This window comes from Convolutriloba macropyga, chromosome 7, assembly GCF_964194025.1.
Source record: "Convolutriloba macropyga chromosome 7, txConMacr16.3, whole genome shotgun sequence".
Classification (NCBI taxonomy): Eukaryota; Metazoa; Xenacoelomorpha; order Acoela; family Convolutidae; genus Convolutriloba; species Convolutriloba macropyga.
In genome coordinates this window covers 54,437,088-54,462,662 of record NC_134474.1, presented here as the reverse complement: position 1 = coordinate 54,462,662, position 25,575 = coordinate 54,437,088, and the positions used below count along the sequence as shown (strand labels likewise).

General features: G+C 36.3%; 1 protein-coding gene across 2 annotated transcripts in view; it reads right to left on the bottom strand.

Moving 5' to 3' along the window:
• The window catches only part of LOC142343163 (uncharacterized), a 68,202-nt gene extending 42,983 nt beyond the window's left edge, over positions 1-25,219 (bottom strand). For both annotated transcript variants that reach the window (XM_075394860.1, XM_075394861.1), the window contains exons 1-9: positions 24,937-25,219; positions 24,032-24,702; positions 23,641-23,769; positions 17,793-17,920; positions 12,339-12,547; positions 11,647-11,798; positions 7,543-7,711; positions 6,856-7,124; positions 6,530-6,586 (exon numbers count right to left, since the gene is read on the bottom strand). In XM_075394860.1, coding sequence (XP_075250975.1) covers positions 6,530-6,586; positions 6,856-7,124; positions 7,543-7,711; positions 11,647-11,798; positions 12,339-12,547; positions 17,793-17,920; positions 23,641-23,769; positions 24,032-24,128 — 1,210 coding nt within the window. In that variant the 5' untranslated portion in view covers positions 24,129-24,702; positions 24,937-25,219. The remainder of the gene's footprint in view (positions 1-6,529; positions 6,587-6,855; positions 7,125-7,542; positions 7,712-11,646; positions 11,799-12,338; positions 12,548-17,792; positions 17,921-23,640; positions 23,770-24,031; positions 24,703-24,936) is intronic.
• Positions 25,220-25,575: the final 356 nt, after the last annotated feature.

The window sequence follows — 25,575 nt, the reverse complement described above, 5'->3', positions numbered from 1 at the left end:
AATGGCTTGTTTAGCAAAAAAACTCTCTCTCTCTCTCTCTCTCTCTCTCTCTCTCGCGCGCTCTCTCTCTCTCTCTCTCTCTCTCTCTCTCTCTCTCTCTTGACTCCGCTCTTTGATTTTGTTCACCGAAACAACTCCACAAAATTTATTCACTCTCCGAACCTCCGGTTTTCTTGCTCGCTCACTTATAAAAAAACCGAAAACCATAAAGCCTCTTCGAGTCTTTTTAATGTATTTCAGTATAGAAAATTGCCTTGTAATTGCCTTGAAATGTCAACTCTTAGAAACAATACCTATATAATGGTTGCAAATTAAATAGTGAACGAGAAAAACCATTCTGAAAAGCTCAAATGCAGATAAAACAGACAAAATCACTTGAGAAGCGAAATGGACCAAAATTTGATTATTATCATCGAATTTGCTTTAACAAATAAAACTCCAAATTAAAAAAACTGTCGCATCGAAATACTATTTTAACCCCTACAACTATTAAGTTCAACTGCAAAAATCACAGGTGCCATCAAAAAACAAAGTCGGTTGTGATTGACCGACGTTGGGATTGAAAGAGTTGAGGAAAAACCAAGAAAAATGACGATTGATATGTGTTCCCATTAGTCTACAGTTTCAACAGATTCAATATGGCAAATTCAGCCTCTAATACGAGGACTATAAGCGTAATAATGGAACAAAACACACCGACTAACGTAGGACGAATTGCTCTGGAACTACTGTTGAGGCAAACAATTGAGAAGACGTCTAGTAAAATTTTTATGGTCGAGAGTTCATGCCACTATCTACTGCACTACATGGGCTAGATACGGTCAGCTCTCACAATCAATTTTATTTTAGTAACAGACTTCTTAGACAGATTTCTGAATGCGCGCAAATCAAATCATTCAAAGAAACAACAAGTCTCGTTTAAAAAAGTCACTCGAAAAGTGAAATAGAAAATGTTCTAGAAGATAACGGTCAGACAAAAACAATGCATAGAAAAGAGCCACACATTTACAATAAATGCTTCTAACTTCGTTCGAGAGCAATGATTTAGGAATACTTTCCAAAAAATTTTGATATCTTAATACAAGAGAAAATTTGACGCAACCTTTTTTCCATGTGTCACAATGTGTTCTTATTTGGCCCACAGCTTCATTAGATTAAAAAACCGTAGTGCACTCAGTCTCTAAATTAAAGGACAATAAGCTTAATACGAATACAAATTATCATTATAAAGGTATGAAAATTCAATGCACTAAGTCCTTAAGCATTGTGTTAGTGCCCAGGTTTTATCGGAATATTCTTTTTTCATTTCATTTCGATTTGTGACCTTGACCGTTGCTTAAATTTGACGCTTAAACTCTACATTCCATTCAGCTGAAACAGTGTGAGGTAAATTAGAAGTCAAACATTAAAATGTCCACTAATGTAAAACAATAAAAATGGTGAAGTTAAAAAAGGAGAGCGCCTAAAATAGCCGATGAGAAGCTGACGTCGGATATCAGGCAAAATAACTCAAAATTGTTTAAAGTCTAATAGTTTAACCAGATGGTAAAAAAAAATCTTTCGAACACACTAATACTAGTTAAGGTAATTAATACAAACACCTTCAACCGTAAAAGTTGATTTCAAATTAAAAATCTGCTTTGAACAAGCCGCTTGTGATCCAAATATTTAACCCGCTTAGCGATATCTGACTTTTCTCGCTCTTTCTCACAGAAAAAAAATGAAAATTACTCTAAATCCTCAAAATGCTTGACCTTTGTCCAGCAGATTGGCCTAAACACTTTGTTTTACGTGCAAGTTTCCAATTTGACGTTTTCTAAAACATCCTCTAAAAATAGAAGTGACCGATTTAAAAAATTGCAATTACTCCTCGTAGAGTCGAAAAAAAAGGAGAGAGGAGAGCTCCTAAAAAACAGCAGTTGAGACCTGACAGGCTGGCGGCGGCTACTATTTAATTAGAAAAACTCAATGTAAAACTAAAGTAAGTGCAAACAACAACCTTAAATAGTTAACATCTTCAAATGATACATGAAGGTAATTAAAAAATCAGAAAAATTGCCTTTTACATAAAAATATTCTTTCTACGGCTGCTTCGGCGAAACTTATACCTGAGACCAGTAACACTTTAAGATATGAAAATCAGCTGGGTATCTGCGGGTAGTACAAGTTTTTTGTTTATTTCAACGAAAACTCCAACTGATCAAACAAAAAAAGATCCTGCAAAAAAATGCATTGATAAAGACCAGAAGGACCCCACTAAAGGCAACAATTTGTGCGTTAACTTCTGCGTAGACAAACATTTGACATGGCCGACGACTGCCAGAAAACATCTGCCATTGATTCCCAAAAACAAAGTTCAAGTAGAGGGAACTTCGAGCAAAATGAGCGAAGAACCAAACTAGCTTGAAGAAGTCAAAAGATTTCACGGTAAATATTGAACACGCTGTCAATTACGGTAAAGCGAAACAAGTTTTTATTGGACGAAGTAAAAAAAAACATAGCTAGACAGTCCTGAATTTCTTTGAGAATCGCTAAAGAAACATTATTTTAAGAAAATATTGACTCAAAGCATCCTTAGAACAAGTGCATAAAACAACAAAGACAGACAACGCAAAAAAGGAAAAAAACAAAAATTCACAAAAATCAGAAAATCTTTTAATGTCAAGAGGCGTAAAACTAAGACAACAGCGTAACTGCATGCCAAAATCATTAAATCACAGCATATCTTAAAATTTTGAAATGCATTAAAACCTAGCAGTTCTATTAGCTCAAAAATGGACAATAGAACTACAATAGAAAGCATAAATCAGAAATTTACTTCAATGTTTCGAAAACAAGCGGTTTCTCGGTCAATGAACACGTTAGCTTGAAGTTGGAGCCCAAATTACGCCGCAATAGAAGACCAATAAGAAGACCGCACTCTTGTTAAAGTCATAGACAGCCTTAGCTTCGAACTGAAACATCAAAATGATTCCAAATAGCAATCTATGAGGCCTGTCCATAACGAGATTAAAGGCTAAGACGACAAAAAAAACTAAGAATACTAGCAAAAACTCAAAAAATCCTTTACAATTATCGCAAAATAATAGCGTCAAAGCAACGAAAACCACTAGTGATGAACTCAAACCGTTAATTAGGTTCATTTCAGCCTTGTTAGCAATAAATCAGACCCATCATCCATGATACTAATGGATTAAAAAATAACAAAAAGGGGCAAAAAACCATATATTCAATAATATTTTAACATAGCTGGCAGATTGCCAGGAAACAGCCGATATAGCTTCGTGCATCCACAGTTTCAAAATATTTTTTCAATGCTGAGATGCTATATTTTGATTGAGAATCTCTTTGACTTATTGCTGCTTCTATTAGTTGCCCCCAAATACAATTCAATTAGAATGACACGCACTCCCTTGACCTTATCGAAATGAAGTAAAGTAAAGAAAATTCAATTTCAGATTGAGGAAGTGATATTTGAGAGTGAGGTAAAACCCGAGTGACACAACAATCACGCGAATGAACAAAAAAACTATCTCCACTGAGAGTGAAAAATATCGTCACGCACCGAATTTAAATTGCATGAACAAAAGCAGATTTGAAACGACTGTGACGTCATATGGTCGTAACAAAAATCCTGTTGACAAAAAAAACAAGAAAAGGCCAATAAAAGCCTCAGCTAATGCTTTGCGGGTAATAGTATCCGTCATAAAATCCATTAGTCACCCATTTATGAATTCAAGCAAATGTAAATAGGCGCAATTAGAACACATATGTAACATACTAATAGCACTCGAGAAAAGCAACACTGAAACAAGAAGTCAAATTGCCGTACGTAAAAAAATTGACTTCAAAACAGAAAATTTGTTCAAATATCTATCTTTAAAGGTACTTGGCGGTAAAATCAAGCTCCGAACCTACTCGCGTTTGCGCTCCTCTTACTATTCAAGCATATCAAAATCACCACTAACTTGACTTCTCATTGACGTGAAAAAACCCAAAAGAATGTGCAAAGATCTTTTGCGTACCAAACAATACAAATTATTTGGATTGTAAAAAATAAAAATAGGGCCACTATAATAGCCGCCTAAGAAGATAAGGGCGGCTATTAAAAACATAGCCGGCAAATTTCCAGAAAATAGCCACGATAGACGCCTGTGGCCTACCATGAATTGAAACAACTGAAGAAATAAGGTTGAGAGATTGACCAGCAGCTTTTTAATAGACCACTGGACTTTTTGGGTTAGATTCGGACTGCCGTTTCTATGAGGCACATATGCTCTAAAAGTAAAAAGCCCTAATGGATTTTTCAAAATTAATATTCGATATTAAAACTCAAGACTCCATTACTCAGGAATTAGGGCATATAAGTTTGGCACTATTTAGATGCACACTATTGACCTTTAATTAGTAAATGTTCATAAAATTTAAATTTCCAAAAGTGAGTTCCAAAGTCAATGTTTTAGTGAGGTAAGTCACGCAATTGACCTAAAAGCAGAAATGACGTCACGAACACAAATGTTAACTGCAAAGCATTAGACGTCGCTGAAGTTAGACGAATTAAAAAAAATAGAGCTCAATAATAGCCGCCTGAATTGCTAACGCGGCTATTAAAAAGATGGAAAGTGGTGAACCTCAACTAACTTTGCCTAACCCTTACATCCTGTATAAACCAGCACTACCTAATGGGCAATATAGAACTAATGACAGGCGGGGCTATTTAATTCAGGAGCTGTAGCCTAGATAAATTTTTCAGCATGGGTGCAGAAACATCACACGGAGGTCGGGTTCGAACCCCGGCTCCTAAGTTCGATTTCGTCACCTCGAGAAGCATATACAACTCGGCTATCAGGACCTTCTCATCCTTTTTCTAACAATCGGTTTTGTTTGAACAACAAACTTTACTTCAAATTGAGAGTAAATGGAATTACTCAAAAATGAAGAAGAAAAGCGTGAAAAAGTCAATTGAGAAGTCAAAGATTATTCTAGACGCGCAGGGGTGGGGATTGGGGACGTGAAGTGAGAGGGGGCTGATGTGGGGGATGAGTTGTATGTGCGTGTGTGTGTGTGTGGAGGGGGGGGGTAGGGGTCAACTTCTAAGAACCGCCCCTCACACCATAAGTCTCCAAAACAGTTTCTGCAAATCGCATACTTGGAGACTATTGAGCTGAAAGGCTCTAAAAGCATTTATTGCGCGCTGGGCGCTCCCTGTTTATCGCGTTTTTGAGGACGAAAATTCAAATAGGTCAGACGAAAAACCGGTCAAGCGAAAAATTGCATTAAAAAAGACCGACAGGACTAACATAAATCCAACAAAATTTGTCTGAGAGCAATTATTCACTCAGAACGAAGAAGTGAAGCTTGAAAAAGTCACTTGAGAAGTCAAAGATGTTCTAGAACAAAGCGCAAAATTCCTCAACCAAAAATTGTGCATAAAAAGGCCAACACGTTTACAAAAATTGCCTCAAACTTCGTTCGAGAGCAATTAATTACCCAAGAAAACAAAACAGGAGATTTTAGTCAGGGGGTATCACGCAAAAAACAGGACAGACAGAGACAGCAGATTGCTGGATCATAGCCACAAATCAAACTGTTCTTATGTTGTTAGACAGGAGTGATTACAGTGAAAAAAATACCTGTTTCAGCCAAGGGTGGGCACAAAATTTCTGGGTTGACTTAGGGAGGGGGGGGGGGAGGAGGAGGGGGGGGGGGGGGGGTGTGGGGCGGAAAGGAGGGGGAGTGGAAAGGAGGGGGAGCTGACAGGTGGGTCACATTTTAAAGACTATGAATCGCCCCACACACCCTGAAATTGTCGATTCGGTTTCAGTGAATCAGTCACTTAGAGACTAGGAACGCGTCAGGCTCTAAGAGAGTTTCTCGGCAACTTAATGCACTCCGAGCGCTGGCTGTTTATCCCGTTTTTGAGGACCAAAAGTCAAATGGGTCAGACGAAGTATCGGCTACGCGAAAAATCGCACAAGACCACAGTACTAATGTAATTGCTACCAACTTCATTTGAGAGAAATTAAAAATACCAACAGGAAGTCCTTTGAGAGGAACTAAGAGGGTTATTAAGGTAATTAATCCACCTGAACCCATACGTCTCATCAGAAAACAGTTTCTAAGATCGTGCATCTGCTTGTTTTGACATTGATTACGTCTGGAATATGGACGACGAGCTATTGATTTTCTTACGTCTACTTTTGCTCCACTAAAGATTGATTGCTTTATGAAATTCTCACTAACTGGGGAAAAACGTTGGCGGGGACGCACCAAACAAATTTTGGTAGTAACATCCGAAGGAAGCACTCTCTGGCACTGAATTCTTCTTGGCTTTCACTAAAATTCTCATTGTGCCTCCTGGGAATTTTTGTCCAACCAAAGAAGAATTCTGTGCCAGAGAGTGCTTCCTTCGGATGTTACTACCAAAATTTATTTGATGCCTTTTGTCACTTATCCAGTCTTAGATCCTGTGCTAGGGCATTTTGCAAAGTCCTGATTAATTCAATGTTAGCGACGAAAATATGCTAACCTGATGCGGAATCTTTGGGCTGATCGTCATCATCATCGGCTGGTACAGCTGCCACTGCTGAAAAAAATACATGTCTTACACAGCACGTTTTCTTTGATTTTAAATTTGCTATGAATTAGTTGTTATCAAATTAAATCATATAGAAAGCGTTAGATCAATCCTCAGTTACTCCTTTGCAGCAATTCTACGAGTTCGCAAAACAGAAGAAAAAAAGGAGCACGAAAAGTTACATTGCGTTTACAGTTACGCCTATTCCAATTGGTGATTTAAAACTGATTACGTCATTTTTGCATCAAATAACTTTGAAGTAACGCCAAAAGTTTTACCTGGTTTGACAGAAGGCTGATCAGACGGCTTCAGAATTTTGCCCCCATCAATCATTCTAGGCCCAGCAATGCACAAATTCACACCAGCTGTGGTCTCCAAGTGAAAAGTGCAGTATTCCAGAGGCTGGCCGAACTGGTCTTTGGCTTTGTTGCCATCGGCATTTGATTTGTGAGACAGGGCGGCTAGAACTGGTCGACCGGTGGAAGTTTTCAGTTCTGTCATGTTAAGTTCTCCATTCATTTTGGTCCACTTAGTACTGTCTACTTTGCTGAAGAACAAATGTCAATAGTACAAATTGATTACTCGGCTACTGACAGAACCTTAATGATAACACTAATTGAAGGTTAAAGAATGCCTCACTATGAACATAGCATGGTTTATGGACCAAGTGGAACGAATCCAATGATCATCTAGAAAAACCCAACAGGCGCATTTCATGAGTTGAGGCCCATTAGCTCCTCAACGATGATTCAGCGCATTTAATAGAAACTTTGCAATCCATCGGTGGGTCGTTAATAATTTACAGCATAAAAAATCGATAGATCAAGGTAAATTCATAGAAGTCGGATCTCACCAATGTCATCGGAACACTTTTCCTGATCCAACGGTGATCCAAGTTCATGCATTTTATCGCCGACTTAGTTTTTTAAACAAAAAAGTTACCTTAAAACTAAGACTTGACTAACTCTGACTTGGCGATCTCGTATGCGATGTCTCCTTTGGATTCTCCCGTGTTGTACTTGAGCATCCATTTGACAGTGTGTTGATCTTTCGCTTTTTCATCGTCTGGTTCAACTATCCTCACGTATGTAGTGAACGAATAGTGTCTTCCGGGTTCAACTATGTCCAGAATACCTAAAAATCCGTGGTAATGTAATTAACTTCAACGTCCGGCAGATTGTCCAAAAATTGCCGCCATTGATACCCAAGACCCCGATTGCGTTTAAAACTAGTAGAAAACGAGGCGGCTCGGTAATGTGCGATTGCACATAAGGTTCCGACCCCGCTCATCCACAATTTTGGCATAATTGTCTACCAAATGAGGAACAGATAGAAAAACACCAAAAAAATTAAAGTATTTTTCAAAAAAAACTGGTGTATGAACGAAAAGATAGCCTACAAAGCAAATAACTCAGTGCAGTAAAAAATGATGCATTAGATTGATGAGATATGCCGATATTAAGAAAGCGAGCGAAGTAAATAACAAAGTTAAAATAACAAAGTTAAAATAGCATCAGATGAAACTGAAAATAAACAAAATAACTTGTATTTCACCAGAAAAAAATATTCATTCACCAGTTCATAATAAAGCTTGGTAACATTTAGACAAAAAAGAACAGAAACTTAGAAAACTCGTTGAATTTCTTTAAAAAAAACAATTAATTTCAAAGCAATGAAAACCATTAGGAATCAACTAAAAAATCCCATAGGTTTACAAATACCAATGCTTCTATAAAAGGGAATTAAGAACTCTTGGTATTCAATTTTTTATGCAGTTACAAAAAGAACAACAAATAGACAACAAACTAAAAATCAATTAAAACTTGCCAGAAAATGATTTGGAAGCCGTAAAGCCATACTTTGGACCCTAAAATATGTTCGATTGCACCTTCGTCGAACACCGATATTGTATTATGTTGCCGCTCATTATTGAAAATAAGCAATAATTAGACAAAAAAGAAAATTGCAAAATTATGTAATACTTGTTTTTCTTTCAAAAAAAATTTATGAAAGCCATTATTACAAAATAAAAAGATTAATAGATTCGTCCATTCTTCTAAAGGAAGCTCTTGAGACCTGCGATTATCCAGAAAATGTCTTACGTCTACAAAAAGAACCTCAAATATGACAAAAATCAAAAACTCACTTTTTTTGTGAAAAACCCGTGTGGAAGCCAGTAAAGTCATAACGAATTCTCTTAAAATATTAAATTTTTTGACACCAATCCCTGTTGACCCCTTCGCTTGAAATGTATCATGTGACCTCTCATTAATGAAACTAGGTAACAATTAGACCAAAAAAAGCAAGATTATGTAAAACTTAATTTTATCGAAAAAAAATTATGTCTGAAGACATGAAAGCCATTAATTACAAAATGAAAAAAAAGAATTGGTTCGTTTATTCTTCGAAAAGAAGCCTTCGAGACCTGCAATTATCCAGAACTTGTCTTACGTCTACAAAAAGAACGTCAAATATGACAAAAATCAAAAATTAATTTTTTTTTGTTAAAAATCCGTGTCGAAGACAGTAAATTCATAACCAATTCTTTAAAAACATTAGATTTTATGACTCCAATCACTTTGTGACACTTTCTCTTGACATAAATAAGGCCATCTTTAACCTTTAATTAACGATAACAGGTAACAAACAGACAATAAAAGGAACAAAATTGCGAAGTCGAAATGTTTTTTTTTTCATTTTGGAAAACAATTGTTTTCAAAGTCATGAAAGCCATTATCTATCTTCTAATATCAGAACGTCGGCTCATTTACTCTTCCAGGAAAACCCAATTAAACCGGGTTATTGTACAGGAAATTAAATACGACTAAAAAGACAAAGTAAAAACGACAGTAAAATACAAAATTAAAAAATTCAATTAAATTCTTAGAGAAAGTATTGTCGAAGCGGTAAAGAACCACAATCTATATCTTTAAGGATTTAAATATTATCAATTATGCGTTATTTTGAACGCGAAAAAAGTGATATATGAAATGACAATAACGTGATAATTTGACAATATTACAAAACATGAAAAATGGGCAAATACCCAAAAAAAATTAAAAGAAATTGTGAAACCTAGTAGTGTCAAAGCCGGAACACCATAAATTAAGTCGTAAAACCACAAAAAAGACAAAATTTGAATTCAGCAGAAAGAATGAGCACTCTTTGATTGCTGACACTAAGCTACAAGTTGACCAAAGTAAGAGAAAAATGGAGGCAAAGTTCAATAAGCCATTTTTTATTTAAAAATCAAATATTTTAAAAGTCAAAACGACCATAAGTTTTCAAGCAATCAACGAGATAAATTAATTTCAAGCTAAATAGGAAGCCAATAGGACCTATCACTAGTGAGCTTTGATTTGAAATGTTCTGTTATTTAATTAATAAAAAAAAGATCGATTTTTTTTTATAAAAAACCAAATGATGACAATCCGAATTATTTTTGGATCTTAACAGTCCAAGATTGGTACAGAACTAGTCCTGCTAATGTCTATTGTCTATTAGGAAAATTTAATTTTTGGAATGTTATTGATATAGATATTTTGTTTGTTAAAAAATGCTGCGTTTTTGATAATCAACGAATAAAGTTAGCAAAAAACGGCACAAAGTTTTATTTACAGAGCACTCTCAACGGAAGTAGAATTGGAATTAGCCCCCTTTTTAGTCTTCAAAGATTTCGTTAGTGGTTTTTGGGTGTGCACTTCCGGCAAATTTTTCAGAATGGACTAAAGAAACTTTCGTGCTGTTTTCGATGAAAAAGTCTGAATTTTGTGAAATTTTGAGCCGGAATTTGTGACAAAGAAATCAATGAAAATAGCCGACAATGTATTTTGTCTTTAAACGTAAAATCAACAACATTTTCATGTAAAATTTTATTAAATTTTATCAAAATTGGCAAAATTTTAGTCAAAAATTCCGAAAAAAGGTGAATGAAATCAACGGAATTCACTCTATTTTCTCGAAAGTTTAAACCTCGATATCTCCCTGTCAAAAACAAAACTCAAAAAAATCTTTTTAATTCCATATTCTACGCCGGACAAGCTTTCTAATGATACCAGTCTCAACTCTCTACGATGAATATCGATCGGCCAAATGACTGAACAAAAAAAAACCCAGTTGTATATAGTTCCCCCCCACCAAGAGGGGTCGGAACAAAAATGATTGTCTTACAACAAAAATTGAAAGGTCGCCCTGTTTTCATTGGGTTCTGTAGTTAGACATATTCATTTTTCTTAATGAGACGATACATGAATTAGTATCAATACCAGTAAAACATTTAAAAAACAGTAAAAAACTTTTTAAAAAATCCGTTGCTAAGCAACTGCGGCTAAACCAAACTTTGAGCAGAATGAGCGGAAAATGAAACCAGTCTAAAGAAGAGTTCAAGCAAAATTAGTCAAAGCAAAAAATTCCTAATTATACATTAGAAACTAAGCTAACGTTAAAGTCAAATGTTGAAAAACATAACGGACTAAAGTCTTAGTCAGTGTACTCTCAAACACCTGGCGAGCGGTGTGCTTCCTCAGTAGCGAGCTGCGGCTTAGGGAGGCTAGCTTTAGCTTAGTTGGGGCGAGGAATGAGCATGAGCTGGGCGAGTGAGCATGGGGGGAGAGATGGGGTCGTGAGCGCAGGTGGCGCACGTGTGTGGGTAGAATCAGGGTGGAGGTGTGGAACGGGGAGGGGGATTAAAGAAGCTCTTAGACTATTTCGGTGAATTGCGTCCTTAGAGTCTAATGAGAACATAATGCAGTTAGTTACCTGTATATCCCGTTTGGAGGACGAAAACCAAAGGGGTCATACGAAAAATCTGTTGACCGAAAACTTGCATTAAAAAAGACCGACAGGACTAACATAAATCGGTCATAAGACTAACATAAGACGAAAAATCGGTCAAGAGAAAAATCGTATTAAAAAGACCAACAGGACTAATATAATTGCTACAAACTTCGTTAGAGAGCAATTAATCACCCACTTTTCATCCGGATGAAATGAAGTTAACCCATACATACAAGAGATCTTTGAACAACAGCCAAAGGTACCGATTTTGCACGAATGCACAGTTTTCTTACTTTGAGCTATGCCAGAATAGGCGAATGGTCTCTCCGCAGTCATGCAGCTCTGCTTGTTGCCATGGAATAGCTCATCAGACAATACAACTGACGCCTGTCCCACTCCCTTCCAGTTCTGTGGAGTCAAAACGAACTGGTCAAAAGCACCATTACTGAAACAAAGCAACAAATTTACCACTCATAATCAACTCACGTCTTTAATGATACTCCCTATACAGATTGGAGAAGCACATAAAGAAGCGTTCAGCGGATAAACGCTTAAATTCAATGATTTTTAAAGATGTCATGAAAATTGTTTAGCATAATGGAAGTTACGGTAGCCTTAATTTTTATGCCGGAGGCTTCTTTTGATTCTTATGCCGGAAACTTCAGTAGCAAATTGTTCTAAGGATATATTAGATTTGACGGTTGCTTTTTGATCCCATACATGGCTTGTATAAAATGTCCGACAGTCAATACTCTATTTCATGATATGAAACTACTGTGACAGCGAAGAAACAATCCTATTCTTACACGAAATTTGTATGATTCTTGTATAAATACTAAAAAATGATACAAATCATATGACAGTGTTCCGGGATATACGGCATTAATTTAGTTTTACAATTAAATTAGTTGATGATATTAGAATTTCAAAATGGATTTTCAAATATTAGAATTTCTAGAAAGAGATTAGAATTTCTCCTCTCTACCTGACAATGTTGAATTTTCTGGCTTCATCTTCGGCGTATTCTTGTGTGAGCAGAACATTAGACACTAGAAAGTCATTCTTTCCCTCTGGGCCGTCGAAACACAGTCTAATGGCCGCAAATGGAACCCCATTCTTCTGTATTGGGGTCAAGTCTAACCATCCAATGAGGTAAGACCACTGGGTTACTTTCACCAGACCAACTTCAGTCAACTGGAAGAGCAATAATTTTTCTCAATATAGAACCTCATATTAAGACGACGTAAATATATGATTTTAACCAATTAAGAGTGGACACCTCTTCTAGATTTACTACAATGAGGGAGGAGCTGAGAAATTCGAAAAAATAAACATGAAGATACAGATGTACTAGATTTTTGGAATGAACAAGAGAGCCTATTGAGAATAACATGCAATTGCATTTTGAAATTTAAAAAATGGACTAATTGATTCCACTCGAACCACGAGTAATAAAAACCAAGCGAATGAGTAGTAATTTGAATTATATTTTATCTTTTAACCAATAAATTTATAGCCTAAGTCGGCTATCCTCTGAACTTCACAAGGGGAGAAATTTATCCTTAAAGCTTATTTATATGTATACTTTATAAAGTAAGGAAAAATCAATTTCAGAATGAGGAAGTCATTTTTGAGAGTGAGGTAAGTTACCTGTGACCAAAAACTTGAACAAATAGAACTCGCTCCACTAAGAGCGAGAAATGAGGTAACGTACATAATTCAGTTGTAATTGCATGAACAAAAGGCAAATTTGATTGTGCAGTCATATGGTCGTAACAAAAATGTTGACGGAATACAAAAACATAGGACAAGTCCTGAAACAATTTAAAGAAATTTCGTTGACTAAACAAAACACTTCTAGATCTAGAATGGACTACGAATGGATTAGGAAAAAATCAAAGTCAAAATGCCGCGTGTGAACAAAAAATCAATATCGAGACAAGTTATTTTTATTCAGACACCGTTCTCTCATACTGCTTAACAATTAGAGCATGAAAACTTCACAACGCAAAATCACTTACTTTTTCGCTTCATTTTTTGTTTCGTCGTGACAGAAATCACGACTTCAATTTTATTTCAAAAACCATGAAAATGTGTGACAAAATCTTTGCAAAAACAGCCAGACGAATTCCAGAAACGACTCACGAGAAAATTAACTACCCTAATTGAAAAATAAAGAACATCCCACTTAATTATCCTAATCATTTTAAAACAATAACCTGTACAATTATAAAAAGGAAAGTATATGGTCAGAAAAAATGATGAAGCATGTGATAAAAAAATTAGTTGCAACTTCAAAACAGCTATTGGCAAAGACTATGCAATTTGGTTAATTTTATACAATAAAGGACCGCCAATTGACAGGAAAACCAGAAAAATTTTGTGTAGAGAAAACGGAGAAGGGATAGGCAATTAGGGACGAAATCAAAAAATTCTTGAAAAATATTAGTCACAAAATCCTGAAATGCTAATTACCTGACATTAATAAGTTAGAAATTAATTACTTCCTCTTATGCCATAAAACGAGTAACTACAAAAACAAAAATGCAAAATAAATATTTGGTGTCAATTCAGGGAAAATAAGCTATCAAAAAAGACTTGAACTAAAAACACTAAAAACAGATGAACTTTGTTTTAAATAAAAGGGTACAAACAGCCAAAAAATTCTTATTTGATCAAATAAGAGTATTGGAAAGCTGGCTAGCCCATTGTTAAGTTGTAATGGAATCAGAAAATGTCTTAGATTATGGAGAAATCAAAAACTGCAAATATAGCCGACACATTGCCGGAAAATAGCCGCCATTGAGGCACCTGACGCATATTGGGATTGCAACAGAAAAATTAAGAGATAGAAAATGACAGAATTTTCACGGGAAGTGTCGAAATTTTTTGTGCAAATTCTCCATATTCGTTTAGAATCTAAAATTACAGTCAATTCAGCTTCTAAAATCAATGGGATTAAGCATAATACTAACGCCAGCTAGCAATCACTTTAATGAACTCTGATAAAACAATGCACTATGACCTAATGACCGGGCTTTATATGCTTATCCTATTTCTTTTGATCTTTTGATTTTGCTCTTTTGACTGTCAGTTTTAACTACATTGTGTATCTCAATGCGTGAAAGAAATTAGAATCCATTCAGTTGAAAAAATGAGTGAGGTAAGTCAAGCGCACAAATAATAGACGGCGGTTATAGAAAACATAGCCGGTAGATTTCCAGAAAATAGCCGCCGTTGAAGCGCTTGATGCTCATCGGGATACATACAGAAAAAAAGAGATAAATTGACCAAAATTTTGGGTTTTTCAGTGTTTTGGTTTTCTAATTTCGCGTGCAGTTTCAGTTACACTCTAAAACTATACTTAACTCAGCTTCTAAATTGAAAGCTAATAAACTTAATACCAATGTCAGCTAGCAAACACTAGTGAAATTTGATAACCTAATGCACTATGACTTAATGACAGGGCGTAATCGGTTTATCTCGTATCTTTTGATTTTGCTCTTTTGACATTGATCGTAATCACCGCATTGCGTAATTAAATGAAAATCCATTCAGTTGAAACAGCGAGTGAAGTAAGTCAGAAGTCAAACGTGAAATCGTGACTTAAGTCAAAACGTGATCAAAAGTTTAAGCGAATTTAAAAAAGGAGAGCATCTAAATAATAGCCGTTGAGAGGCTGCTGCGGCTATTAAAAAGTTAAAAAAAAAATTTTCATCAAATATTTCAACAAAAACCTAATCATATGGTATCTTAACACTCCATAAAAATCAAACGTCTTCCCAAATCCCACTTGAAACAGTAAAACATACCCGGCAGATTGCTGGAAAATAGCCGCCGTTGATTCCAATAAGCATGGTTGGGATTGAAAGAATAGAAGGTATTGAAAAAAAAAGATTTTTGTACAAAAACATTTTTAAGTCCAATTATTTTTGTTGGCATTTCGTAATTGAACATACTTCTGTTTCTTAGAGAGAGGCTACAGGGACCACTATCAATACCAATAAGCATAAGAAATGGTAACAAAGACTTATAGTAACGACGTTCAAATAGCGGGCATCTAAAATTGGGCTTTATGGGTTTATCCCGTTTCTATTTCTGACTTCAATTTTTTATACTGACTCTGTTCATTTTGAATTGCTTTGCTGAGCAACTGATGTTCACAATCGATATTAGCAGAATGAGAGAAGAGAGAAACTAGCTTAGAGAAGTCAAAAAGATTTCACGCAAAATGTTGAAAAGGCGGCAAAATGAGGCAAAGCGAAACATTTTTTATTCGACGAAGTAAAAAAACATAGCAGGACAAGACCTGACGTACAATTCAAAGATTTTTCATTGACTAAACAGAAAAACTAGACCTAGAATGGACTATGAGTGAATTCAGAAAACCATTTTAAAAAAATCAGAACAAAAAATAAGAAAAAAACAGAAAATCAATATCAAAATGCCGCATGTGAACAAAAAATCCCCTACCGAGAAATGAACCGAGAAACTTAGTTCAAACAAAAAACTAGGCCTAGAATGAGCTGTGAATGGATTGGGAAAACCAGTTAGAAAAAAATCCGATCCAAAATATCGAAAAAACAGTAAAAATCAGAGTGAAATTGCCGCATGTGAAAAAAACCACTAACGAAAAACCGAATTTTTGTTCAAACACCGTTTTCTCAATCAACTTTAAAAATAGAGCGAAAAAAATTCACGCCGCAAAACCACTCGCTTTTTCGCACCATTTCCTGTTTCGGCGTGACCAAAATCACTACGCCAATTTGACTTCAAAAATCATGAAAATGTGTGAACAGATTTTAAAAAACATAGCAGGACAAGTCCTGACGTACAATTCAAAGAATTTTCATTGACTAAACAAAAAACTAGACATTGAATGAACTATGAATGGATTGGGAAAACCAGTTAGAAAAAAATCCGATCCAAAAAATCGAAAAAACAGTAAAAATAAGAGTGAAATTGCCGCATGTGAACAAAAAACCACTACCGAGAAACCGAATTTTTGTTCAAACACCGTTTTCTCACTCTACTTAAAATTAGAGCGAAAAAAAATTCACGCCGCAAAACCACTCGCCTTTTCGCTCCATTTCCTGTTTCGGCGTGACCAATATCACCACTCCAATTTGACTTCAAAAATCATGAAAATGTGTGAACGGATCTTAAAAAAAAAGACAGCGCCCCAATACAATTCAAGTTCTTTGAATTGTAAAAAATAGATGCGCTATAATAGCCGGCTGAGAAGATGAGGGCGGCTATTAAACAGAACAATAGGCGAAAAATTGCCTAAATTGTAGCAAAAAAAACCTAAAAATCTCCAAATCAGTAAAAAACAATAAACATAGCTGGCAGATTGCCAGAAAATAGCCGCAATAGATTCGTAGATCGGCAGTCTAAAAAAAAACAGTAAAAAAGACAGACCAAAAAAAATTTGTCTTTTCATTATTGAAGGCTGATCTGGTATATTTTGATTAAAATCTGTATAAGTTATTGCTGCCTCTATTAGCTGATCTCAAATAACCTTCATTTAGAGTGACACACACCCATTTGACCTTATCTCTTTGAATTAAAGTAAATAAAAGTCCATTTCAAAGTGAGGAAGTCATTTTTGAGAGTGAGGTAAGTCAAGTGTGACCAAAAATTTAATCACGCGAATGAACAAAAAAACTCGCTCCACTAAGAGCGAAAAATGACGTCACGCATGCAATTCAGTTGAAATTGCATGAACGAATGAACAAAAAGTGGCTGTGACGTCATATGGTCGTAACAAAAATCATGACGACGAAATAAAAAAAACATAGCAGGCCAAGTCCTGACGCACAATTCAAAGAATTTTCATTGACTTAACGAACAACTAGACCTAGAACAGACAATGAGTGCATTGGGAAAACCATTTCTAAAAAAATTAGATAAAAAAAACAGAAAATCAATGTCAAAATGCTGCTAGTGAGAACAAAAAACCACTAGTGAGATATGTAATTTTGATTCTAACAAAAAACTAGGTCCAGAATGAGCTGTAAATGGATTGGGAAAACTATTTAGAAAAAAATCCGATCCAAAAAATCGAAAAAACAGTAAAAATAAGAGTGAAATTGCCGCATGTGAACAAAAAACCACTACCGAGAAACCGAATTTTTGTTCAAACACCGTTTTCTCACTCTACTTAAAATTAGAGCGAAAAAAATTCACGCCGCAAAACCACTCGCTTTTTCGCTCCATTTCCTGTTTCGGCGTGACCAAAATCACTACTCCAATTTGACTTCAAAAATCATGAAAATGTGTGAACAGATCTTAAAAAAAAAGACAGCGCCCCAATACAATTCAAATTCTTTGAATTGTAAGAAAACCAAGAGAAGGCCAATAATAGCCTCAGCTATCGCTGTGCGGCTATTAACCAGAAACGTTCGAACCACTATCAAGGCAACTAATATTAACTTGCCTTGAGTTGTTGAAACCTCGCCTCCCCTTGCAGCTTGTAGTGAAGAGTGCATGAGATCTTGTCCTGTGTACTAACATCTTCCACTGTGTCAGCCAGACGCACCTGGGCTGTCAACTTGTACCTCGCTCCTACAACACAGTGAATTGATGATAGGTCAACTGATACAAAAATTGCATAAACGATAGGCAAAAGAAATATAATGATATTACTACACGCCCAACCAGAGGCGGCTTCTTGATAAGAGAGCACACAAATACTCGCGCAAAAGGAGTGGCAATTGTCCAAAATTGAAAAAAAAAACGAAAAACCTTCTGTGACAGTTGAATTAATGGTGTCACCGGATGAGAGGCGGTATTTGTTCAAACATAGCCGGCCGATTGCCGGAAAATAGCCACCGTTGACGCGCTAGACGCACATCGGAATTGAAACAGAAAAAGAAAAAAAAAGAAAAAACATACCCGGCAGATTGCCGGAAAATAGCCGCCGTTGATTCCAATAAGCATGATTGGGATTGAAATAACAGAAGATATTGAAAAAGAAAGATTTTTGTACAAAAACATTTTTTTAAGTCCGATTTATTTTGAAGGCATTTCGTAGTTGAACATACTTCTGTTTCTTAGAGAGAGGCTACAGGGGCTCCTATCAATAACAATAAGCATTAGAGATGGTAAATAAGACTTATAGGAACGACGTTAAAATAGCGGGCATCTAAAATTGGGCTTTATGGGTTTATCCCGTTTCTACTTCTGACTTCAATTTTTTATACTGACTCTGTTCATTTTGAATTGCTTTGCTGCGCAACTGATGTTCAAAATCACTTTTAGCAGAATGAGAGAAGAGAGAAACTAGCCTAGAGAAGTCAAAAAGATTTCACGCAAAATGTTGAAAAGGCGGCAAAATGAGGTAAAGCGAAACATTTTTTTATTCGACGAAGTAAAAAAAAAAAAATAGGAGCGCTATAATAGCCGGCTGAATAGATGAGGGCGGCTATTAAAAAGAGATAGAAATTGACAAAATTGTTTCCTAAGTTTCAAAAATTGTTCTAATTCAGAGTGCGGTTTGAGTAAGATTCTAAACCTATAATTAATTCAGCTTCTAAACTGAAGGGTATTAAGCTTAATACTAATATCAGCCAGCAATCGCCCTAATGAACTTTGATATCCTAATTCAAAAAGACTTAATGACCGGGCTTTATCCCGTTTCTTTTGATTTAGCTCTTCTGACATTGACCGTATTCACTGCATTACGTAATTCAATGCTTGAAAGAATTTAAAATCCATTCAGTTAAAACAGCGAGTGAAGTAAGTCAAAAGTCAAACGTGAAAATCGTGACTTCTGTAAAAAACGTGATCAAGGTAAAGCGAATGAAAAAAACGTAGCAGGACAAGTCCTGACGTACAATTCAAAGAATTTTTAGTAACTAAACAAAAAACTAGGCCTCGAACACACTATTGATGAATTCGGAAAACCATTTCCAAAAAAATCAGATAAAAAAACAAAATAGCCGCATGTCGAAACAAAAAACGACCAGCGAGAAATAAAAATTTGGTTCAACAGAATACTAGTCCTAGAATGGATTGGTAAAACTGTTAAGAAACACGTCCAACAAATTCAAAAAAAATTAGTAAAAATCAAAGTGAATCGCCGCATGTGGACAAAAACTACTAGCGAGAAAGCGAAATTTTGTCCAAACACCCTATTCTCAGTCTACTTTAAAATGAGAGTGAAAAACTTCACTCCAAAAAACCACTCGCTTTTTCGCTGCACTTCCAGTTTCGGCGTGACCAAAATCACTACTCCAGTTTGACTTCAAAAATCATGAAAATGTGTGAACAGATTTTAAAAAAACGTAGCCTGAAGAATTCTGGAAACGGCTCGAAGTGGAAATCCACTTTTGTCACCAATTGTTATATAAAAACTTCTCAAGTAATAGAGGTCTTTTCTCGCTCTCCAGAAAACAGCAATATGAAACATAACCGACTAACGTCGGACGAATTGCTCTCAAACGACCGAGGAGCGGTTGAATTCGTCAGTAGCTAGGCGCGGTTTAGTGAGGCTAGCTTTAGCTTGATTCGACTCTTCAACTTCTAGTTTTCTATCCTTGTTAGTAAATAAATCAAATAAAAAATTGATATTTTAAAAATTTGCAAAATATTGCTAAATTTTAAAAAAACCTCCAGATTTTGCAGCGAAAATGCTCAAAACTAAATTTGTCATTGGATTTATGTCAAATAGCCCATCTGCAACACTTGAAAAGCTTCGTTGGCCAGTAGTGAAGTTAGAAAAGGACAAAAAAATTGAAAAATTTTGAAAACAGTTGCAAATTTTAACAAAATCTTGCTAAAATTCAAGATACTTATATCTTCAAAACCATTTCATTGTCTCAAGAGACTATCGAGTATCTCTATTTCCAGCTTTAAATAGTTTCACTGGCTCATAAAAATCCAAAAAACTTGGAACATGATAAAAACTTTCCAAAAATTTGAGAAAAATTTTGTCCAAAAAGTACTAACACTGGAGTCATGAAAAAATTGATCATCATCCCATTAACACTAGAAAGGATTTGAAAAAAATCCTTTCTAAAAAAATTGCCAATGCTTTAAAATTTGAAAAAATTAAATCTTGATAAAATTGCCAATGCTGGATTCACCAAAATAATAAACTATGAGACAGCTTATCATCAAACCCTAGAGGAGGTCCCTAGGACCCTGGTGCCGGAAAAGATTATAAAATTCAAAAAGATTCAGAAACTTGAAAAAATTGCAAATATTTTTTTACAAATGAGGCTATGCAGTAATCTATAATCAAACCCCAGAGTACGTTAAGTGGCTCTTGAAACCTAAATATTGACCAAAAATTTCAAAAAACCTAAAAAATATTGCAAACTGCATAAAATTTATGATAATAAAAGTTGAAAACTAATCCACCCTCAAAAAACATTTTGCAGTAACTTATTATCAAACCTTAACGGAGATTTTATGTTAGACTGACAAACCTGAATAATGACAAAGAATGTCATAAAAAAACTGAAAAATTGCAAGTTTTGTCAAAAAAATTGCTGAAATTCGTGGTGTTGAAAACTTGAGTAACATTCCATTTCATGAAGAAACTATACAAATGAAGTAACCTATTCTCAAACCTAGAGAAAGTTCTTCGGCTCTTCAGGCGAGAAAAAATCTAAAAATCGACAAAAGTTTTCAAAAAACTTGAAAAATTGAAAATTTTATCGAAAAATTGCTAAAATTTGTGATAATAAAAATTTTAAAACTATTCCATGATCAAAGAAAATTTTTCAGTTACTCATTATTAAACCATTGAGAAGCTTTTCTGGCCCATGGGTCTGTAAAAACATGAATAGTGAAAACAAAATTCCAAAAAATCAAAAAAAATTGCACGTTTTGTTGAAAAATGCTAAAATTCGTGATGTTAAAATGTTGAAACCATTCGACTACCACTAGAAACTAAGCAGTCAATTTATGAAAGCCTAGAGGAGGTTCCGTCACACCTAGGGCTGAAGGAAGTCAAAAAATGACGGAAATTTTCAAAAAAAAACTTGTTCGAACGTAGCCACGATGGGGGCGGGGGGGGGGGGGGGGGGGTGCACCGGGGGCTGATGGAGAGGGAGCTTGGGTGGGGGGCAAAAGTGGGGTGGGGGGCAACAGCGCGGTGGGGGGATGTGGGCAATAGTGGCGCGGGAGGGTCAACAGTGATGGTGTCTTCAACCTCTTCTGCCCTTCACAACATAAATATAAGTCTCCAAAACAGTTTGCGCTGAAAAAGTGCTGACAGGCTCTAAGAGCACTTACTGCCCGCTGGGTGCTACCTGTTTATCCCGTTTTTGAGGACAAAAAATCAAAAGGTCAGACTAAAATTCGGTCAAGCGAAAAATCGCATAAAAAAGACCGACAGGCCCAATATAATTGCTACGAATTTCGTTTGAGAGCAACTAACAAAAAAAACCACTCTTTTCGCTCCACTCAAAATTCATTTCCTGCTTCAAAATTCACTCCAAAAAAATTGATTTTAAAAAGAACTTCTCCAATACTCCTCTTCGAGTCGTAAAAACGATAGCGCCCCAATACAATTCATATTCTTTGAATTGTAAAAAAGGAGAGCGCCTAGATAAAAGCCGTTTGAGAGGCTGACGGCGGCTATTAATAACTATTTCCATTTTACACAACCAATGTCCCCATGAGAAGGAGTAGAATAAATTGCTCAGATTGAACGGAGGCGATGCAGTGAGAAAGCAATCGAAATAATTTGAGTGAAAGGGACGTAGTGGACTGTTTATGAAACTGAACCAGAACCATGAGCAATAAACCAAACAATTAAATTGTAAAAGGATTGTCGGACAAAATCCGCCATTGATTCCCATAAAACCTTTCGGAATTGAACGAACCGAATAAATATCAACTGCAGAATTTTTTTTGAGTAAGCTTTTTTATTGGCCTTTATAGTTAGATATACTCCTGTTTCTTAATGAAAAAAATCCACGGTTTGTTACTCATAGCAATGAACATTATACCTGGTTTTTCGATACTGACTTTTCAAACACCTTTTGTTTAAACAGCTTTTCGTAGTCTACTTAAAACGTACAGTTCACAAAAATTTTCAGTCGATTTCTGCACCAACTCCTGTTTCGGTGTGAATAAATTCACTACTTCAATTTGACTCCAATATGACTGAACTGTGCGACGATATCACACCCAACCAAGACAGCAACCAATAGAATTCAAATATTTCCGAATGGTAGGAACGCAAGATCATCTTGCTATTGGTAAAACCAATACTGCTATAAGTAAAACAAAACTGTAGCGATATAGCTACGCCCGGCTTAAAACACTTCGCAACTATAAAAAAACAAATCGTCACACTTTTCTGTTGTCTTTTAGTCGCACATTTCCGCTAATTAACATTCAGCTGCATTAAATTATGAATGAGATAAACATCACGCAAAACATAGCCGGCAGATTGCCGGAAAATGGCCGCAATAGAAGCTTGTGGACTTCCTAGGAATTGAAACAACTAGAGAAACAAGATAGACAGATCGACCACCAGTCCTTCAATAGACTTTTTGGGTTAGATTCGGACTGTCACTTTGGATCTATTCTGTAACCCCCCCCCCCCCGCTTAGTGTGCAAAAATCTGTTATGACCCCCAGGCCCACGTGCTATTTTCTTACATAGTAACGTGCTATATAATAACATATAGTTTGTAACTGGGGGTCATAAAAACACTGGGAGGGGAGGGGGGAAAACTGAATACATCCGTCACTTTTATGAGACACATACGCTCTATAAGGAAAAAGCCATAGAGCTTTTTCAAAACTGATAATCCAAATCAAAAACTCAAGACTAATACTCAAGAATTAGGGCATATACGTTTGGCACTACTGAGATGCAAGCTATTGATCTTTAACTAGTAAATTTTCATAAAATTTAAAATTCATTAAGTGAGTTTAGAAGTCATTTTTTGAGTGAGGTGAGTCACTAACACAATTGACCTAAAAGAGAAACAAATGATGTCAGGCTCAAATTTTAACTGCAGCGCAGTAGAAGTCACTGAAATTGAAAAAGTCAATGGTCACAAGAATCATCGATGGAGACGACGAATTAAAGAAAACCACGATATCCCAAATAACAGGCGCTATCGCTACTTTGGTCAAAACTTTGGTTTAAAATCACTCCGCAGAATCGAAAACGCAGCTGCCCCTCATATAGTTTGTCAAAGAAAGCGAGACAATATGAACATACCGCATTTGAATTGGTTATTCAAAGCAGAATTTCGCCTCTCCAAAGCAGAATTTATAATTTTAATGAGATCGCGTCTGAAAGAAAAGAGTTCTAACCGTCAACGAGTTTTCCGAGGATATTCTGGGCAACTCCGGCAAACCTAGCACTTCTGTTGTGCACCAGACATGCAAATCTGTTGTCACTGAAGGGTACTGTTGTCTCTATGCACTTCAGTGTACAGCCCCCTAATAGAATTCATTTGGTTTGTATCATTACGACGAAATAATTTGAGAAGGTTCGAAAATCAATCGATCTAGCGGTCAGTTATCAGTTCAAATAGTTTCAGTCATCTACTCGGTTCATTGAGCTCTTGTAGAGCAAATATCCCTCCAGTCTTTTGGAAACTGGACGTACAATAGGTAATTTCATCATGAACAGGAAAATCTTCCATCAAAATGCACCATCTCTTATCAAACCTTAGTTCATTTTTGTAATTGAAGTTATTACCAAATTGCATCCAGTTTTCTGGTTGTCTGTCCTGTTCTGTGAATCTGGAATTTTTAATCAAGTTCAGCTCCTCCAGAAAACCGTCCTCTGAGCTCATCGAGGAACGGCGCGTATCAACTTCATTTTTCTCTGTTTCCGCTGCAGATTCCTTGGAAGCTGGCTCTCGTTCATCCTGAACTACTTCAGGTTCAGTCTCTTTCACGGGTTCTTGATCAGGAGTTGGTCCCCTTTCGGGTTCGGGCGTCTCATCCGGTTCAACCTTTGTCGTTGGTTCTGGCTCAGGTACCACCTCAGGCTGCTTCTCTTCTGGTTTTTCCTCTTCCTCTTCCTCCAGCAGAGCAGTGACTCTCTCATCTTCGGCTACACATCTATCTACTTGTTGTGGTTCCACCTCGACAACCTGGTGAACTTCGACAACTGTAGAATCTTGTAGCTGGTGAGTAACTTCTTCTGGCACTTGGGGAACATCATCAGCAACGTCTGGTTCCGCTTCTTCTACCGGAGTGGCAACAACTATAGCTGTTGGTATAATGGCTGTTTTTTCATCCTCTTTCTCTTCTTCTTGAGGCTGAGGTGTTGGTTCCTTCGGTGGAGCCTCTTTCTCCAGGAAGTCTTCGTCTTCGAAAGTCTCGACCACCAGGGGAGCCGTTATCACAACATCGTCACTAGGTCTAAAACACGTTTGCAGTCACATTTACAGACATGTGGACTGACAAAAAACTCAAGGCCGAAATTTTGCAGTTTTTAATTTTCCAGTATCAGATGAAAGATTAAAATCAACGGTGACAAAAAAATTAATCTAATAAATCAGAGCAAATTCGAGCAGCGAAAACCAAATCGTGATGCTTTAACATCAAACTCACTTGTACAGCTTATGCCAAATAATTCAGCGGTAGCTAACTCACTTTTCTTCAGTTGCAGTTTTTTCATCTTCTGATTCCGTTGATGATGAGGAGGACGATTCACTCTCTTGTGGGGGAAGTGGCTGTGAACTCTGCTTGCTCTCTGATTTAGATTTCTCACTACTGCAAGAGGAAGCTGAACTGCTTCTACTGCTGCTGCGACCACTGCTACTACTTCTGCTTCTGCTCCTAATCGTCTCTTCTATCACAGGCGCAGGAGTTGCTACCACCGCGCGTGCTTTGGTCTTTTTCTTTTTCACTGCATCCCTATAAAAATCACTGAATAATATAGCAATAATAAATAGTGCCATACCCAAAAAACGAGAAATTAATCACTTACTATATTTGATAACTACAGAAAAATAATGGGAACAGTCAAATGACAGCGAGTTCACTTGCGCAACAATGGCTACCTTAACTTTATTACTAAAACAAACAAATATCTTAGGACTAGTTGCTCTCAAACGACAGGCTAGGGTGTCGTTAACAACCAGCTCACAATTAAGGAGGCTAGACTCAAAAATGAACCTACTCCCTCATTTAACCTTCCCGGAAACTTCGGCGGAGCTTCCAACATAACCGACTAACGTCGGGCGAATTGCTCTCAAACGACCGGCGAGCAGTTGGCTTCGTCAGTAGCTA